Source organism: Aulonocara stuartgranti (genome assembly GCF_965226115.1).
Source record: "Aulonocara stuartgranti genome assembly, chromosome: 1".
Classification (NCBI taxonomy): domain Eukaryota; kingdom Metazoa; phylum Chordata; class Actinopteri; order Cichliformes; family Cichlidae; genus Aulonocara; species Aulonocara stuartgranti.
The window spans coordinates 16248255-16268601 of record NC_138939.1 but is presented as its reverse complement, the minus strand read 5'-3'; the positions used below and the strand labels follow the sequence as shown (position 1 = coordinate 16268601).

Here is a 20347-nt window from a genome sequence, read left to right as displayed (position 1 = left end):
ACTATTTAAAAAATAATAATAATAGTAAGAAGTAATAGAAACTAATGAAAAAGAGTCAAATAAAGATGGCCCGGTAGTTGTTTAATCTTGAAAGGCCTATGACTTAATGTTACGAAGCTATTCACTGTTAATTCTAAGACTACAAGAAAATGTAGATAACATGTAGAAATAAGCCATTTGCTTTAAATTACCATGGAAGTTCAGAATGAAGAAGCCTCCAGTTGAAAAGTCTGAATGAAAGCGAATCAGGACCTTCGGGCTAGTACTGTAGGCTGTCTCTAGTGCAGTGTTACCACTGAAAACTCCCAGCTGAGGACTGGATGTATCTGGGCCGTCCCTAAATAGAAAGAGAGCAACAGTTGATGGGAAAGCTCAAGACATGGATACATTAAAAACTATTGACCGGCAAGAAGAGGAACCAAGTGTCACATTGCACATGCTGAAAGGTAACACAGTTTGAACTATGGTGAATTAGTTTCACTCCTTGTATTAATGATTCTTAATATAGCGCATGTGAAGTTCATATTCTGTTCAAAATTTGTTGTTACAAAATCACATTTTTAGATGATTAGTAGTAGTAGGTAGTTTAGTTGTTTATTTTGTATTCAGCTGCTAGAGCACTGACATGCCTGCAAAAATTGATCCACACCTCATCTCAATATATATTTTTATAAATGTAGAATTACCTACAAAAGTACATTTAAGATAAGATAAGATAGAACTTTATTAATCCCTCGGGCGGGTTCCTCTGGGAAATTCGGTTTCCAAAAAGCACAGCACCGACAGAAGTTAGTTATATATATATATATATATATATATATATATATATATATATATATATATATATATATATATATATATATATAAATATATATATATAAATATATATATATATATATATATATATATATATATATATATATATATATATAAACACCCAGCACGCCCCTGCGGGCGGTTTATCCTTCAAGCTCGGGTCCTCTACCAGAGGCCTGGGAGCTTGAGGGTCCTGCGCAGTATCTTAGCTGTTCCCAGGACTGCGCTCTTCTGGACAGAGATCTCCGATGTTGTTCCCGGGATCTGCTGGAGCCACTCGCCTAGCTTGGGAGTCACCGCACCTAGTGCTCCGATTACCACGGGGACCACCTTTACCTTCACCCTCCACATCCTCTCGAGCTCTTCTCTGAGCCCTTGGTATTTCTCCAGCTTCTCGTGTTCCTTCTTCCTGATATTGCTGTCATTCGGAACCGCTACATCGATCACTACGGCCGTCTTCTTCTGTTTGTCTACCACCACTATGTCCGGTTGGTATATATATATATATATATATATATGTATAAATACAGAGACAAATATAAATAAAATATACGAAGGGGATAAATAGGATAAATAGGAATAAAAATAAAAATACAAGTGATTTGCACATTTGTTGATTCCCATTGAAGAAAATACATTTTAGTGATGAACTTTTTAAGGGCTACATCCAGTCAATATAAAAAAAATGTGTAATATGTCAACACTGTGTACATGTTTCTGCTGCATCTCCAAAGAAGGGCAAGGACTTAAAATCACTTTCAAACTGTTATGAATTGCTAGTTGTAGAGTGATTTCCTTCTGCTGACTGCATTTAAACAAATGAAACAAAAAACAGAATTTGGTAATAACATAAAACATATGTGTCTGGAATGTCCACATTAGTCTACTAAAGTGGCTGCAAGAATATTTTTTTCTTCTTTTCTTTGTTTTTATCACCCATTTCAAACAAGTTCGTTGAACAAAACCCACAGATTAAAGGCTTAACTTCACTCATTAAATATTGAATGTTGTTGAAAGGTTACATTTTCTAACACTCCTAAATGCCCAGTTTTAGGTTTTTAATGAACATGCCATTGGATTAAACAAGGGTTTTAAAATTTTAATTCATGAAGAGTGCCTGGGATCTCTTGGCTCCTCAATAATTCAAGGTCTTCTGAAGGTGTTGGAGCTCATTTGGAAGATCAAAATGTGCTATATGGGTCATTTGAATTAAAACTGTTAGAATTTCTAGACTATTTTTACTCACTGAAAAACACACAAACCCAATAGCAATACCTTTCTTAGCCCAAAAGACATTTTCTCTCCTATTTATTAACACATGGATGTATTTCAGAGCTCTATTTATAATTTATAATTGAAAAAGGGCAAAAAGTCTGAAACTGTAGAGAAAAAAGTTTTGCTAGTGACATTTAATTCGGTGAATCAAAAGAAAACTATACATCTATAAAAGCAATTTAATAAAGCTAGTAATGCAAAGTCAAATACTTATGTGAAGAAGACCAAAAAACCCCACTTGGTGTAACAACATGGTCGGGAACAAAGAATGAGAAGCTCTGCCACATATTCTAAGTAAGCATTGCTTTTGGAAATGAAGGTTAAAAAATACAATAAATCAGATTTATTAAGAGTTTGCACTGCTCATCTGCTGTGCACTTTGTAATACGTGTGACTGACAAAATTACAGTGCAGCCGAGAAAAGGATGGTATTGAGAAGATATGTAATTAGAGTGACAGGGGCTGACATGATTTAGCACCTAACAAATCCAAATGGCACATCAGATTTGGAGTCACTGGAGCTGGGCTGGAGCCTACCCCAGCTGTCACTGTGGAGAAAGGTAGGGTACACCTTGGACAGCACAGGCCACCCGTCCATTGCAGGGCTAACACAGAAAGACAGACAGCCACGCATGCTCACATTCAAACACATGCATGCCTTTGGACTGTGGAAGGCAAGCAAGCACAGGGATTCTATCCCAAGGGCTTTTTTACTGAGAGGTGACAGTGTTGATCACTGCACCCCTCCATCAATCATCACTCATCCATCATTCTGCACCTCTGCATCGTATTAGTAAGAAATAAAAACAGGAGCCAGGACCAGTGCCAGGACCAGTTTGGCTAATGAGAGTACGGTGGCTATTACTCTGTTTTTGTTTGGCTTCATTTAGAGAGTAGGCAGTTACTGTTCCAAAAATATCAACCTAGTTACAATCTGCGGCCAAATATGTCTTCTATCAATTTGAGGTGGGGAAAAAAGGAGAAACAAACAGCTCGACAAATTAATTGTAATGTGGCTTGATTACACTGAATAAAGGCATGTGGCTCCAGAAGACATTAGACATTTGTCATTGTGCATGATGATTGGATGTGGGTAGATGAAGCACTTGTGGATATTCAAACCATCAAAGCTTCATTTTTTCATGGTTATGTTTTTCACAAACCATACTTGTTTGTCTTCAAAGGCACACGAAGCATAATAATACACGGGAAGAATTTTACACATGATGATGAACAGAAGAGGGAGGTGATATAATATTTGTGCATAATCATATTATAGCTATTTCAGCATAATTTCAAAATAAGTTTAAATAACTCATTTTCGATTGATGTTGGGGTTGTTACTCAAAAAAGGTAATTTATTACACATTACTCATAACTTAAAAGTAATACAGTACATTACTTAATTGCTTAAGTACCGTAAAATGGCCTTGCCACATAATTACCAGCAATATAAACCTATAGGCCACACTCCTACACAACAGCACAAATTCCTTCCCCAATATGGACACATACACGATCTTACTTTTAGGTAAGAACAGAAAGCAGAAAACACAAAGCAAAATTGAAAAACAGCCCAAACTTCAAAACAACTTCAAAGCGATCTCCACAGTGATTTTACTTTAGAAACATGAACAGGCAGAAACAGAGGCTGGATGCCTGATTACTCATCTCTGCTTCTGACCTCCTGTTGACCTCCCTTTCCCATTCGTCAACCGAGATTTGTTGTATGTAATGCGTTACTGTAATCTCATGACATTTTTCAGTAATGTAGTAAGTACTGTAAGATGTTACCATACTAAATTCTGTAATTACATTACAGTTACAGTCATGTCGACACTTGCGTTACAGTGGTTCCTCAGTTATCTGCACGCCAGGCAGATAGAAAAGAAAACAGAAAAACCTCAAAAGTTGTTTTTGTTGTAAAGTGGAATGTGCATCCAGGACTGAAACGACCCCCTTCTAACAGAACGTCTGCTCTTTGCAAGCGTGTGCAAAGACAACATGCTAATGCAAAGCTAGGCCAAGAATCCAGACTGATGTTAAAGCAGATGTTGCATGCTGACTCCAGCCCAGCAGCCACACCCTGATCTGAAGCCAGGTTATTATCTTAATCTTTCTAGATATCATTTCAGTTTATAACATTTCAGACGTTATAACATTTCAGAATCCACTTTCCCCCCCGAGCATATCAAAATATTGCATTGATATTGATTGAATGCTGATAATGTATAATTATTATTCTGAGCTGAGAATAAAATCTGAATTATTTACCGACATTATTCTAAATTTCATTCTCATCCACCACAGGGATATATTGAATGTGACACAAAGCATCTAAAATGCATAAAATATTGCCAGTATTATTTTTTTTTAAAGTATATAAAGAAATACTGCTTTTTTTATTGAGTGTCCAGCACCATTAACTACTGTACTGTGTTGCTCTGATGTTAGATCTGATGCCCACTGTTAGCAGTGGTATTTGGCATACAGCCAAACACAACAAGTGGAAGACCACAGAGGCTGTTTGGCTTTAGTCCCTGACATCTGGATGCAGCTGCTGTCACATAAACCCCAGGGGTGTACAGGACAGAAACCAGCAAACACGGATCACTGCGATATGATGCAAACACACCAAGATAAAGAGCATTCAAAAGACATTTGTAACAAGTTTGAGTAATGACAGGCCAAAACAGGGGAAAAGGAAATCAGCGTGACTGCAAAGAGCAGCCAGTAGTAATTAACGATCACATCAGTGCAAGTGCATTCTGGGGGTTTTCGTGCGTAACAGGTAGATCTCTGACTTAACTATAAATGCAACTGGTGATTGTGAGCTTCTACTAACGGCAGCAATTTGTTGCTCAGTCTGAATCAAAGAAAGGTTCTGTGAATGCACCACTCCCAAGTCCAATTTTGGCCATTTAATTAGCATTTATACTGTACTATTTACTACGTAAAAAAGGACATTTTTTGAAAGCCCTTTCCTTTTCAGTACAGTAATTTCTTTTAAACTGAGAGCAAGTTTGTTTTTTCATATTTAGTGTGACCCGTTTTCAGCAGCACAAACATCGTCTTATTCCACTTTCTATCCGACTGAATTAGAGCATCCAAGTAGTCCCAAATCATTATAAAACCTGTGGCTGCGATCTTATGCTCTTATGAGTTCAATTAGATAACGTCAGTTATCCTGTTTTATTAACAGTTCACCGCTGATGCATATAATTAAAAGTATTTCAAATACAAACTCCATCATTAAAGAAAAAAATTCAGCAGGCCTGAGTTCATATAGTAAATTTAATGTAGTCTGGTAATTCACTGTAAAACCCACTGTTCCTGTTAAATCGCTTCAATTTTCCACATGAAAAGCATATTCGGTTTTGTCTGGGTAAGTCGAAAAGTCAAAAAGAATATTAAGGAAGAAACATTTTTATAAGAGGATGTTTGAAGTGATAAGTATTAATGCCAGTAGACTCTATTTACATGCATATAATGCAGTAGACCTTTGGATTAGGTGCTCTTAAGCTGTCTAAGACCCTGGAAGGTAGATAGCATCCCACTGGGTATGAGAAAAGCACTGTGCTCCTCAGTGTCAGCCCCAGGTCACTTCCAAATATATTCATGTGTCTGAGATATAGCTACATTGAGCTATTATGTGTGAACTAATCTCAAATAACCGAGTTCTTTTGGTTCCCTACAATCTATGAATGTGATTTTATAATTTTGTTCCCTGTGAAATGTGCCAAAAACACATAAATCACTGAAATCAATTTGCAACTGCAAAATAATTCAACATAACGCCTCTCCATAGCAGAATCCATGGTTCTTTTAGCTGGCGAGATTGAAAGCGAGTAGTCACCCACTGTAAATGTATTACTTTCCCACCGCCTACATTTCTGATGCTTGCTCCCTAGAGCTTGACTCTAGAGCCTGAAATGTAAAGCCTGACCTCACCTAAGCACCAAGTATAGCTAAAACCAAAATCTGCTGGATCTTAATTTCCTTCCTCATAAATCTACTGTTTAAATCTACTGTTATTATTCAGGAAATTTATTGCATATTAGGTGAAATTTTCTCTTGACCCAGGCGCTTCAGATCCAGCTGAGTCTTGTTAGATTTGTGAACCCAGCTCTGCCACTCTTTTCATTACATTTCCCACTCCCAACTGAATCTCATGATTACTTCCAGAGTTCCCGAGCCCTCTCTGAGTCTGCGTATGGCCTTGGTACTGAGTTAGATTGAATTGGTCAGTGGTCCCATTGTAAATGCATTGCTCTCATACACCCCGTATTACACTTACCTCCACACTGAATCCTATTATTACTGCTGAAGAGTCTGCGTATGCATTACATAGCACAGTGTATGTGTGCGTATGTACTTTATTATCTAGGTTATAGTGTATGGTCTCTGCATATGAACATATACGATAAAGTTTATGTATAATTAACGTTAGAGAAAATAGAAAAGTAAAAATGAATAAAAGATGATCAATACCAGGGATAAAATTCAATATATAGCCCTAAAATATGAGGAGAATGTGTGAATGTGTGTGAGACAGACAACTGAATGCATAATCTTAGTAAAAGTTGATACATTTTTGGTGTATTCTCATTAATGTGCAGAGAGTAGACAGAGTGAAACTACACTCAAGACTTACCCATCAATGATTCAATCCCTGCATGCATGAGACATTAAATAACACTTCTTCATTTCTGCGTGTGTAGTATATGTCTGCGTGTGTTTTTATGAATATTAAGCCATAACTGTACCCAGACTTACCAGACAGCAATGTAATCGGTGACGGGTTCTGTCTGCAGTAAGGTAAAATTTATATAAACTCCATGTCCGTGGGGAACAGTGATGAGCCAGCTGCAATCTTGGGAGTTTGGATATTCATTTGGGTACTGAGGTGAGTAGATGGTCCCATTTTCAGCTGTGACATTATAGCCACAAGGAGCTGTAAAAAGCAGAATTATAACATAATTTTCACTTTTTCTAAAATGCTAAAAAACTGAAGTCAAGAATGACTGCTGAACACCAAACACTGAGGAATGTAATTAATAGTCTGGAACAAGAAGCGACAGAAGTGACAGAATAATAATTTTACAAATAATTTATCCAGTAAATGTTCCAAGTGACATAAGTGACTTACTAATTAATTGTTTACAATGTCAACTTGTGATACCGGTGAAAGAAAAAAAATTTTCATTTTCTAAATGTCTACATTAGAAATTGCAACTGCTTGTTTGGTAAGGGTGTAACAGCATGAAATAAACTTTCTACTATACGACCTCCACATTTTAAATACATCTTTATTTTTAAAACCAATTTAAAAGTATTTATATTTTCCAAAATACTAATATATCAAGAAGCTATGACTTATTCTTACCCTCACATCGTGGAAATGGGTGGTTCCACTTCCGGTTGATACCATGCAGGCATGTTAGCACTGTGTGTCCAATCAAAACATAACCAGGGTAGCACTGAAAAGTTATAGATTGCCCAGCGCTGTAATCATTGTTGATGATGTCACCGTTTGCAAAAGGAAATGGATCATGGCAGTTTTGAAGTTGGTAGCCTACAGATAGAGATAAGAGATATATGTGAGGTAGGTAGAGATATGTGAAGCTGGGGAAGAAAAAAGTCATTTATTTTTCCAAGTTTCTTACATTTTTAAAATTTTCTGTCTACCGGTAATGGATTTGAGGTAAACTGAAAAGAATCTCTGACCCACAGAGACAACAAGTAATAGCTAATGCAGCAACATCAATAGATGTGATCTCCTCCTACACAGTTATCGGGAAAAGGTATACACGGCATGCTAGCACTTGCCTGAGGAAATGTCAGTACCACAGGTATATTTAGGGCAGTTCTCACTCTGCGTGAGTGTCATGGCAAGTCAAGCTCCTTCATTAAATGTGCCGCTGACAGAGAGCAGAGGTGGCTGATATCGGAATCCCAATTGTTACAAAAGGCTAGAGAGAAAGGCAGCACCTAAAAACACTAGAACAAGCATTCAGCACCTGGTCAATACAAATTGTGTCTGCTGCACTAGACAGCATCCACAATGCAGATTGTGCAAAATGCTCTTGGGTGTGGTCTATGCTGGTAGCAGCAGGCTGTACAAGGTAGGAAAGAATGGCTTAACATGCATTTGAGGGGCGGGATGTTCACAGTGCAAGACCTCAAGTCCAAGCAGGACATGCAACAAATAATACAGCTGATCCTAGCTAAACAAAAGCTAATAAGGTTAACAGATCATTGCAGAAATAGAACAGAAGAGACAGAAAGATGTGATAGACGCAGATCTCTCATAAGAGAGCAACAATGAGATGAGTGAATATGAAAGGATATGACACCACAGAAATTCATGGAGGTAATAAAGAACTATGGTGATTGTGGAAAATGAAGGCCAAAAGATGTGCACTTGGAAGGAGTATTACTCGCAGCAATGAAACTACAGCCAAGAATGTGGTTCCAGCAGATTCCCAGGGCAACATTTAAACTTTCTATGTACAAAAGTGTACTTAAAAGGTGCAGCAATGTCAGCGTGCCAAAACCTAAAACTGGAATAAGAACTCCCTTAAGCTTTTATAAGCGACATTTGAGTTGAAATGTGTGTGTATGTATTCACACAGATTTTTTTGGCATAGAGTGCTTATCCAACTCAGCTTTTAATAATTTGCTTGCAGCTATTAAGCCTTTTTAACTGTAAACATGTTATGCCCTTGAATACAAAACCAGAGTGTGTACGTAATATTGAGAAAGCATGCACCGAGGTTGGAGGTGGTGTTGTGGACCTCTGTCTGCATTGCATCTTCTCATCAAAGAACTGTTAAAAAAAGCATCTGGTGCAACTCCACGTGAGGAGGCTTGTCTGCATCCTCTACAAACAACAGCGGGATAACAGTGATACTGACTGCAGTGCTAGAGGACTTCCAAATCGGAGGAAAAAAGGGAACTCACATTCATGCGCACATGATTTTGAGTTTGCTTATTTGAAATTGAATAAGCCTTGTTCTAGTTATGCTGGCATATAGGCCCACAGTGCATCTCTTGTGTCTTTGAAGTGAAGCACTTAGGGCTACAAGTAAAGCCTGCTGGACAAGATGCCAGTCTCTCACAGGGGCTTACTAACAATCCATCATTTTTAATGATGAGAGGAAAGCCATGAGGTTTTTAAGTCTTTAGCATGACTCATTCATGGATCAAAGCTCAAAACCTCATAGCAATACTTTCTTTCTTGGAGTTGTGAAAGCTTTGCACTGTGGCTACTAGGTTTGGGATATTAATTTATTCAGAGCATTTGAGCAGACCATTTTTATGAATCATTGCATTGAATAATTTTGGACAAACTAAACAATGGGACTCATTTCAACACAGGTCTGTTATCATAGTGACCCTTGAGGGACTGTAGATGCCTGCAATAATAATTCAGGGTCTGATATCTGTAAAGACTGTATTGACTAAAAAAAACCCAAACCAAAACAAACAAACAAAAGAGATCTAAAAAGAGAAAAACCACCCATCAACTCACCCTGATAGGTCAGTTTGAATCCTGGCCGGTTCTCTGAGTGGTCACTGTAGAAGTGGATGATCGTCAGGTGGGTAGTGCTCAGTAAAGGGGGTGGGAGCTGTGAGCCAGTAAACTGACCAATAAGGGATGAGCTGTGCTGTGGACCAGCCCTGACTTCTAGGAAGTCATGGTTGTCTTCTGAAGAGAAGTTTTGGAACTGAATATGAGCTCCTGTAATGCAAATTATAAAGACACATGCTATAAACGACTATATAAAAGACCTGATAGTACATTATTTCAATACTAAGAAGAGCTTTACTTTACTTGCATAATGTGCACACAGCATACACACATGGTGCACGTTTACTAATCGAGTGCAGTACGTTTACATGGTTTGAAATATTTTTTGTCTATTTTCACTGCAATATTTTTTGACTATTTTATTGTGTTTTTTGTACATAATAACTTGCATCAAAAATACAACTGTACATTTATTGCCCAGGTTTTCTTTTTTTTATTTACATAATCTATTACACTTTTTGCAAATGTATATCATACACACAAAATAATAAATACTACGTCCCCCTAAAATTTCCAGTTCCTGTATTTACCAGCACATAGCAAACAAATATATAGATATAAATCTGCTGCATATTCTGTGCTACAAACAACTTAGCCAGCAGATGTACTGAAAGTGACACCTATTTTTTAGGAATGCTCTTACATCCATACTACTTACCATATCCAGTTGGCAGGGTGATTTGCCAGGTGCAGTCCAGGTTGCCGGGGTAGTTGCCAGGGAAACCTGGACTAAGGATGACACCACTCATTTCAGTCAGCACCCCACCACAACGAGCTGAAACCACAGGGAAAACAAACACACTGTTAACACTGAACAACGTAGTTTAAGGATCAATGCTTCGACAGTGAAGTTCAAGTGATGTGTTGTTCACAAAATTCTGTAAATTCATCAGCCGCAGTGGTGAATAATACATATCTTTTTAAGTAAGAGCCTTGTTATGGCATCCTTTTCTATAGACATTTTTGGACATAAAAGGGTTGATGCAAATATCTCTTACAGAAATAGGTAAAGCAGGTCTGGAAAGCTGGTCCTGACATGTCAAGTCGAGTTTAACTGGAACTGGCTTCTGAGATCTTTTACCAAGGACTGAATTATTTAAGTCTCCATGCAAACATCAAGGTTACACAACACTATTGCATAAAGGGTACAAATAACACACACACACATACACACACACACATAAGTAAACATATCCAGTGTGCCTGAGTACTTATGTCACTTTGATACACCAGTAGGACATATTTTCTTCCAAACTGAATCGCTCACTCGTAACACAATTTAGCCAGTGGTGCAGTGTATTTGCATTTGAGCGCGTTACCTATGCATAGAGGGGGTGGGTAGTTCCATCGACGCACTGTCCCGGGCATGCAGGAAATGTGAGAGTGACCCTGAAAGTAATCACACAGTGGTTAAACTTGTTAAAAAATATGTAAGTGTAAGGAATGCTGATATATCTTCACCAGGTAACTGTATTCTTTTTCCTTTTTTTGTAAAAAGAAAAAAAAAGTTTTTTTTAAAGGAAGTGGAAGCAAAGGCATAACAATCGCATTTTTCAAAACCGGAAAATTCATATTTAATAAGCATCTAATGTTTTAATACTCCTAAATAAATACATGAGAACCCATGACCTACTATATGACACCAGGGTAAAAATATTTTTGAACATTTGTCTAATGGTCAGTTTGTGTGAGTGTGTTCATTACCTGCAGAGTGTAACCAGGTTCACAACTGAATGCCACCACCTCATTGACCATATATCTGTCTCCAGTTTTAATTCCATTAGCTGGGATCATTGGTTCTGGACAAGTGGTAAGTCCAACCGCTGTAACAATCAATGAAATGAACAAAACTGTTATTTCGTCTTCTCGCTCTCTGGGTCCATTCATGTGTTTTGGACTTGAGCACACAGAAATAAAATGTAAAAGTGATGTTGTCATCAGTTCTAAAAGTTTTACGCAGACATGGAAAATCAATGTTTGTCCTTATAGTCGTTCATCTTATGGCCAACTAAAATCGTTTTATTTTCCCTGTGCTCTCTGCTAAGCTTCAACTGCAGTATCTCCAGGAAGCCTTTCCTGTCTTCCTCATTCACCTGTATGTGACCTTTATCTTGACATGAACAAACTGATTATAAAACAACATCACAACAAACACACAAGTTTACCCAAGTTTATAAGTTGTTTGTTTACCCCAAAATAGTGTGTCTGAGCAGGTTGGCTTTTTATAATTATAGAGATTAATTTGATGGATATATAATTCACAAGATTAAGTCACAAAAGCTCTAATGTCTTTTTGTCATACACAAAAGCTCATTTTAGAATTGACAGCTAGTACAATGATAAAGCCTGAACTTTTTCGATGTCGACAGCAGCTTCTGAGACGTGCTTAAAAATATGTGAAGGTAACACAATGACTTTTGGTTATGTATTCCCAACACAATAAAGGTTAAACACATCCTTAATAAGTTTGACAGCAGCAGGCCCTTATCAAATAGCATCGGTAGGAGTGTATCTGTGTGTGTGTGTGCGTGTGTGTGCGTGTGTGTCAGTGCAGACATTTGAGGAAACTTCCGCAGGAGCCTGCCCCAGAGCGGTTACCATGGCAACAAAGGGGTGGGAGAGGGATAGAGAGCAAAAGAAGAGGAGACAGAGGGGTGAATGTTTGTATGTGTGCGTGTGTGTGTGTGTGTGTGTGTGTGTGTGTGTGTGTGTGTGTGTGTGTGTGTGTGTGTGTGGACTTCTTGGTTCATTATCTACCTTCCTACCAGCAAAACGTTGCAAGCCCACTGAGCTTACACACACATACACACACATACATGCACACGCATCCAGGTGGCCGAGATTCACTGAGTGTGTGCGCATGGGCGACTTGTACATGAAAAAGTGCTTGAAGGACTGAAGGGTACTTCTTTTTTTTTTTTTTAGATGGACCAAAAGTGAAAAAGCTGCGGGAGACTCTACACACACGCATACACACACACACAGTGTATTATTATGCAGAGAATCAGCGGGCTGTCATGACAACTGATCAATGAAAGTATTCCATTTGGCTGACCATCTTTCTCTCTCTGTGTGCGAGCGCACTGTTTTTCCCCGGGAATGAGGGAGCAGTAATGCCCTGTGAAATGCTGACAGCACCACAAACCACTCCACTAGGGCCACTAGACTACGACTAGACAGTGTCAGCATTTAAGTCTAACTGACTGGATTTACAATACTTTTGTTCCAGTTTATGTGAGGACAGGCAAGGGAAAAAGATCCCTCTTTCTGCCCTTCAGATGAAACACCCTCTAGTCTGCCTAAAATTATGAAAATATAATTACAAAATTCACGTCTTCAGGAGATGTTTTCTGCCCACTTATACACACTCCCACACTGACATTTTTTTACGCATGAATGTTTGATATCTTTCTTCCTATAGAAAACCCAGAGTAAATACATGGAAAATATGCAAAAGATAGCTTCCATAACAGTGTTTGTGAAGGTTGTGAGGTGTTGATTGAGGTGCTATGACTGTCATCATGTTGTACACACACAGAGGTGATCATATTTGGACAAAAGGGGAGAGTGCTAAGATGTCAGCAACTTTACCCATCCAGATACATCCATTTAAAGTATTTAAAGTAACCTGGTGCAGTGAAAGATGGGCGAATAAGAGATATTGTTGCAGAAATAGTTCTATCATTTGAGTTTTGATTGTGAATTTGAAGATCATAAAGTTGAAATCATCAGTAAGAGTTTAGTCTTTTAATGTCTTGCAAGTTTTTTAAAAAAATAGTGTTTAAAAGAAGGATCAAATCGAAGTATCAACCGTGGTCAAATAATAATTTTGATGCATCTATTCTGATCACCTTTTGAACAGGTAAGTTGACTCATCTCCGGAAAACTTTGTTTAATAAAAAAGTTAAAAGCCTACTTTGTGTTGGGGTCTCCTGTACAGAACCTCTCTGGAAGGCAAACGTCTGCTACATAATGAAGAGCTGACAATCATTTTAAGATAAGTAAAACTCTAGTGTGAAACCTGCAAGATATTTTTTAAGGTGCTCTGGGAAGGAACTGGGTTCCATGAAAAGAACAAAAAGATTTCTTTCCAGTAAACAAAATTAAATATCATGTACTGTGTTGGTATTTGGCATATATTTGAAAACATTACTTGAGAAGACAGAAATGCTACAAGGACACATGGTCATAAGAATATGGACAACAGTGAAGATTTGTGTCCTTCACTTTTTTCCCTTAGCCTTTCATTCTAACCTTACCTATCATTTATCGTCTTACTCCTCCCTTTTCCTTCTCTACCCTCCCCTGAGCCACGCCTCAACAATCTCTGTGTATCCATTATTAACAGCCAAGTTGAAAAGATGCAGAGATTAAGGTCCATACCCGAAGCCTTGGAAACTGCTAAGCAAAGACTCACAGCCTTGGCCAGCTGATTGAAGATGTACAACAGAGAGATAGAAGGCAGGAGAATGAACCAGTTGTTCTCCACAGAATGAGCCAAGGTGTACTCTCAGTGGCAGGGCAACAATATGAGAAAAGCATCACCAAGGCTGGAGACGGAGCAATACTTCTCCCTGATGGGAGAAGGACACGACCCGTAACAACAATGCTCAGTGGCTAGTGGATCTAAGAGCAGACCACAGCAACCTCCCTGAACAGAGTCCAGTAACCATCACAGTGGGAGACATCCAAGAAAGGGTCTCCAGTATGAAGAATTGGACAGCACCAGGCCCTGACATGGTTCACACCTACTGGCTGAAGAAGCTGACTGCACTCCATGAGTGTCTGGCAGCACAGATGAACCAGCTGCTAGTTGACGAGAGACACCCGGAATGGCTAACCGAAGGCCAGACAGACCTGATCTTCAAGGACCCCCAAAGGGACCGCTCCCATCTAACTACCGACCAATAACCTGCCTTAGTACCACATGGACGCTCCTGTCAGGCATCATAGCGGCCGAGCTAACAGAAGGCAACATTGCAGACATAGAGGACAGTTACAAGCACCTGGGGATCCCACAGGCAAATTGGAACCATGAAGAGGCTGCTAGGAAAGCTGCAACCACCAAGTAGCTGCAGAGGGTCAGGCAAGTCCTGAGGAGTCAGCTGAACGGTAAGAACAAGATCCGGGCTATCAACACCTACGCCCTGCTGGTGATCAGGTACCCTGCTGGGGTAATAAGCTGGCCAAAGAAGGCGATAGAAGCCAGTGACATCAAGACCAGGAAGCTCCTGATCATGCATGGAGGGGTTCACCCCGAGTCCAGCACCCTGAAGCTATATGCTAAGTGGAACGAAGGAGGCCGGGGACTGGTGAGTGTCAGCACCACAGTCCAGAATGAGACAGCCAACGTCCATGAATACATCAGGAGGATGGCTCCAACCGACTCCGTGCTCAGTGAATTCCTCAGGCAGCAGAAACTCAAGAAAGAGGAGGAAGAGGAGGAACCATCATGGAAGAACAGGCCCCTGCACGGTATGTACCACCAGCAGATAGATGAAGTGGCTGACATCCAGAAATTCTACCAGTGGCTGGACAAAGCTGGACTGAAAGACAGCACAGAGGCACTAATCATGGCAGCACACAACTCTGAGCACAAGATCCATAGAGGCTGCGGTCTACCACACTAGGCAAGATGTGTGTGTGTGTACACACAGAAGCAATATAGCACCCCTAAAAGTGACCAATCTTGCTAGTTTGTGTGCATCAACATGCCATCACAAGGAATTCAGAGCGTAGCAAAACACAGACAACGGAGGCTCAAATATGTGCACTCGCTACACACACAGAGAAATGCACGTATTCACACAAACACTGAAACCCCCATACATATTTACAAAAGGGGACATGTTCATTGATCTAGAAGTGATTCTAAGTTAAAACAACTACAAAGGACTAAAAAGCACAACCATGCTCTGACGGGTGTGTAAAAGCATGATGTTAATATCTGTGTCTATACCTTTGTCCATCTACATATTTGTGTGTGTATGTGCACGCAAGTGAGTGTGTGTCTAAGTCTACTTGATTCTGTTAAGTCCCTCCAGGTGAGCATTCTGCGTGTGTGCTCCAGTGTGGGTCTCAGTATGTGTGCATGCTCTCAGGCAGTACCAGTTCAGGTCACTGACTCTTGCTATTTAATGTTAAAGTTCTGGCTGTATTGTTGTCTGTGTGCATTTGTAGATTCTTGAAAGAAGAGACCCAAAATCGATTCAATTCTTGGTTCTTGTGCATCAACGAGTATGTTCTTTCCAGCCAATGAATCTAGCATTGCATCGTGCTATCCTAGTATGAATCTTAACAGTGTTCCCTTACTTTTGTATTCTAGGTGAAAGCCTGCTGCCACCACACTGATGTCACTTTGAAAGTGAAGAAGGAGCTGATTGGATGTTGAGTTGAGGAGAGCAGGAGCTGTTGTCCCTGAAAAAACACAAAAAATAAAGATATCATAGACCAGGTGAATGATTAGAAAAAGCATTAAAGTTTGAGGAATATAATATTAGATATACAGGAAGGAACCCCTTTCTACGTAATGGTGCCTCTTTTTCAGCAAGACTTAGACTATAAGTCTTATTTAAATCCCAGGACCAGCTGGGAAATTATGTGCAGAGAAGGTGAACAACCCCTCACCCTCCATGGATAGCTAGCATTTTAGTGTCCTTATGTGAAGCGGCCTTATATGCCCAGTGAAGCTGCTCAGTGGTCAACACCAGATCACTGTGGTTATAGTGGGTAGCTCCCCGGTGTGCCTTCCTTAGAAGGGCGCAGTCAGTTGTGTGTGGGTGGGTGTGTGCGTTGCCCTATGGGCAACATGTTTTATGTGTGATAGCTGTGTGACAGGTATGTGCTTGGGGCAGGTCACAGGGGAAACTCTGCAGGGAAATCATAAAAGGTTAGATCATTCTTTATCCCTGCCTGTCTTCTTTCTATCCCTTTTTTATTTTCCTTTTCCTCCACCTTCAGTCTCATGGTGACACTCTTCTTACTGACTGCTTAGAATTGGAAGAATTCTGTGTCTTAAAAAGATTTATTCTTTATTTAAGATATATATCATATTTTTGGTATTACAACTCATCCATCACAGCTCTCCGGTGTATGCCATATGTGTGTGTATCTATAGTTTAAGAGCTGCCATATCTAATTCATCATAGATCTTGTGTGTTTGTGTGTGTGTGTATCCATAGTTTAGAAGCTGTCATCTCTCATCCATCATAGGACATTGTTTGCATGTGTGTCTGTGCATAACTTAATGCATTTAGGTGCATGTGTGAGCATGCTGTCTTACCAGAAAATGACCCTAATTTGGGAGCTGTCATGTCTCCTCCATCGTAGATCTCCAGAGAGTCCCAGTTGTGCTCAGTAGCAAATGTCATTACTTGGATCTAAATAGCCAACAATGATAATAAATGAACACAACAGCCAACAGCTTCCTCCAAAATTAGTGTATATCCAGTAGACTATGCATTTATATTTAAGTGTATATATATCTGTACCTGAATCCCAGCCCCTTCACTGACATGAATCCTCCACAGACAATTGAGACTGTTTGGGTAGGGTTCAGGATAGCCAGGAGACAGTATTGTCCCGCGACGTTCAGTCAAATTACCACTGCAGGGAACTAGAATGAAGACATAAAATCCACAATTCTTGGCAAAACATTATAACTAAATGCCAACAGATGGGGCAGGATATTGGAATATGGCTCTTCGTTCCTAAAAAAACACAATATGGTCTTCAAATTATAACAACAGCGAGCCAGACAGGAAAAATAGGAAAACAAACACCTTTTATGGCATAAACTGAGGTGAAAGTTGAGGCTTTTTACAAAAAACACAGCTCTCAACAGGAACCCTAGAGTTCACATGGATGCATTTAGTTTTAGAATTAAACTTCAATCATTACTCTCATTAACTAGTACAAGATGCTTCACAGAAAGGACTAATTACTCAAGGCCTTTTTTCATCTGCGTTTTCATCAGTGCTCTCTGGGGATTTTAAATGTCATCAGCGAAGTATCCCAGAATGCACTGCATGCCAACGAGTATGACATTGATGGTGAAGAGCTTAGGCTTAATGCTGCTGTTTGTTTCAGAGGACAGCTGTTAAGTTGTTTTATTAATTTTTTCTGGTTTTTTTTTTCAGGTAGTCCTTCAGTCTTTCGCTTATCCAGATTTTGCATTAATACTTAATAATACTCAAGTCTGCACAGACCTGTTCAGGGATCTAAGGTCCTGCTTGCTGGGTGACATCAAGCAGTCATACTGATGACTCTCACCCTGGCTCTCAAAATGACAGTTGGCAATGTTTACAGTCATGCCAGGGAAAACAGATATATCTCCCTTTGGTTATCTATTGTTATCTCCTTTGTTGTGTTTCAAATGTGATCTCATTCTTACTGGAAGATAAAACTGGATCATTGATTTGAAAGAGATATTGTTTTGCTGTCAGTCTGTCTGATGGTTAAAGTCAAACTACGTGTGGCCTTTGCACAGTTATCCAAAATTATAAACAACTGGGGACTTTATTGATGCTTAAGACAATTTTTAGTCTTACCTATACAAGTTGGTGTTGTTGTGTTCCACTGCGCAAGGGCACCTGGTACCGCCTGGCACCAAATCGCATTGGATCCCTTTAATAGATATCCTGGATTGCACTCAAACCGAACCACAGAGCCCACTGAGAACTCTGAACTAATCCGCCTGCCATACCGAGGCTCAGGTACTGAACTGCACTGGCTGTCACTGGTCCGAGGGACAGCTACAATAATGAGAGGAATGACATGATTCAAGATGAGGAAAGACGGGATATAAACATATGAGCAGGGAGACTTTGAAGTTAATCTTGAATTGAACATATGTTATTGTGTTTAAGTGAACACATGTCAAACACAGAGAGAATTACCTTGGTAGACAAAGTGAAAGCCTCTAGCTGATTGGCCACTTTTAGCATTGAACCGGAGCATGATTTGATTGGAAGTTGCCAATGGCAGCGTCTCTCCTGAGAAAAAAACAAAACAAAACACATACATCACAATGATTTCAAAATGAAGACAACAGCAACAACATACAGATCCTTTTTAAACCTACATGTGCTACAAAGATACAGACTCTCAGTTCCACAAACATTCACTGTGCATTTAAGTATATGTTAAGTGCCTATATATTTAAGAGTACCAGCTTCCATTCATAACTCAGCAATAAGCAGGGTTTTTCATTCTTTTTCGCTTTTTGGTAAAATATGTGCCTCACAAGAATTAAAATGCAAAACAAAGACGCACACACACGTGCACACACCATCTCAGCAGGCATACACAAACAGAGATTTATATGCACACACATACGCAGGCAAATGAAGTAACAGTGATAAATGGGTAAAACATGGCCTGGTGTGGCTGACATTTAGAACCATCATTAGCAGCACGGGGATCAGGATGTGTGTGCGTATGTGTAAGTCTGGTATGTGTGTATGTGAGTTAATATGTTTGTGAGTCAGGGAAATCAGTCAGTTAGGTGGAACAATGTGCTACAAAGCTGTTTGCCCCCTTTTTTCTTGTGTATGCGTGTGTGTGCGTGTGTGCACATGTGAATGCGTGCGTGAGTAACGGGTAATGATGCGGATAACATTATTTTGTAAAGCGTGGTATGTTTCATTCGTTTTCAGCCAAAAAAAAAAAAAAAAAAAAAACCTCAACGCAAAAAACCCAAATGAACTTCAAGGTATGAGTCATTCATTCTATATATACCATTACCAATTAAATTAGACGGGTTGTATTTATCAGAAAAAAGGCAGCTACATCCAGTCAACACACATAAGTCTCACTGATCTATGAGCACAAAAAAGCAAAAATGTAAGCTCGTTTGTCTTTTTATCAAACTTTAAACCACTCCACTATTATAAGGAACTTTACTCGTAGTTGTAGTTACATTGTTTACTAAACACAGTCATTTTCTTCCCTTATAATTCTACAAACAAAAGGAGGTAGCAAAAGTGGGGGAGAAAAAGAATAAACACAAGAAAGAAAATATTCTGAAAGTTATGATTTTGACATAAAGGAACTAAACGTCACTTCTAAGGGGATTCCCCTGCAGCGTGCCTCCAGGCCATAACACACGAAATTCACACAAAAGTTAAACTCTGAGGCGATGCCTTCGCACTTTACCAGCAACAATGTTAATCATTATATTTTTTTTTATTTATTTAACAAATTATTATTAATATCCTTTCATCTAGATCAAATTAGTCATATCTTTCTATTTCCATCCATCTGTATTACTGTGTAAAGACTCAAAACATTGGCAAGCTGGGGTGACTCAAAGTTGGAAGATAAGAAAACCCATGGAGAATTCTGTTAAGGAGTATCAGTGCTACTGTATGTTGTATGGCCCCAGTGAGACGCTTTCCACTGCTGATTTCCTCTTGTAAAGATAACCCGTAATGGATTTTCACCAAATACATCACTGTCAAATAAATTGTGATAACGACCACTGGTGCTGTGTTCTACAGCCCCCCAGAGCTGCTTTCTTACAGAAGATTTCATTATTTTTCTCTTTCGAAAACAGCTCAACAGTGCAAAAAAAAGGAAAAAAAGGAAAATTGTAGGTGGGGCAGCTTTTCAAAAGTATAATATCATGCATATATAAGTGAAAAAACAATAAAATAACAGTTT

General features: G+C 39.2%; 1 protein-coding gene across 1 annotated transcript in view; it reads right to left on the bottom strand.

The window, feature by feature from the left end:
* The window catches only part of LOC309707078 (CUB and sushi domain-containing protein 1-like), a 451615-nt gene that overhangs the window by 52432 nt on the left and 378836 nt on the right, over positions 1-20347 (bottom strand). Inside the window, exons 35-46 of the mRNA XM_082534186.1 lie at positions 18583-18678; positions 18235-18438; positions 17176-17300; positions 16968-17064; positions 15998-16102; positions 11390-11508; positions 11005-11074; positions 10344-10460; positions 9626-9835; positions 7478-7666; positions 6868-7045; positions 192-337 (exon numbers count right to left, since the gene is read on the bottom strand). Of these exons, the coding sequence (XP_082390312.1) occupies positions 192-337; positions 6868-7045; positions 7478-7666; positions 9626-9835; positions 10344-10460; positions 11005-11074; positions 11390-11508; positions 15998-16102; positions 16968-17064; positions 17176-17300; positions 18235-18438; positions 18583-18678 (1656 nt within the window). The remainder of the gene's footprint in view (positions 1-191; positions 338-6867; positions 7046-7477; positions 7667-9625; positions 9836-10343; positions 10461-11004; positions 11075-11389; positions 11509-15997; positions 16103-16967; positions 17065-17175; positions 17301-18234; positions 18439-18582; positions 18679-20347) is intronic.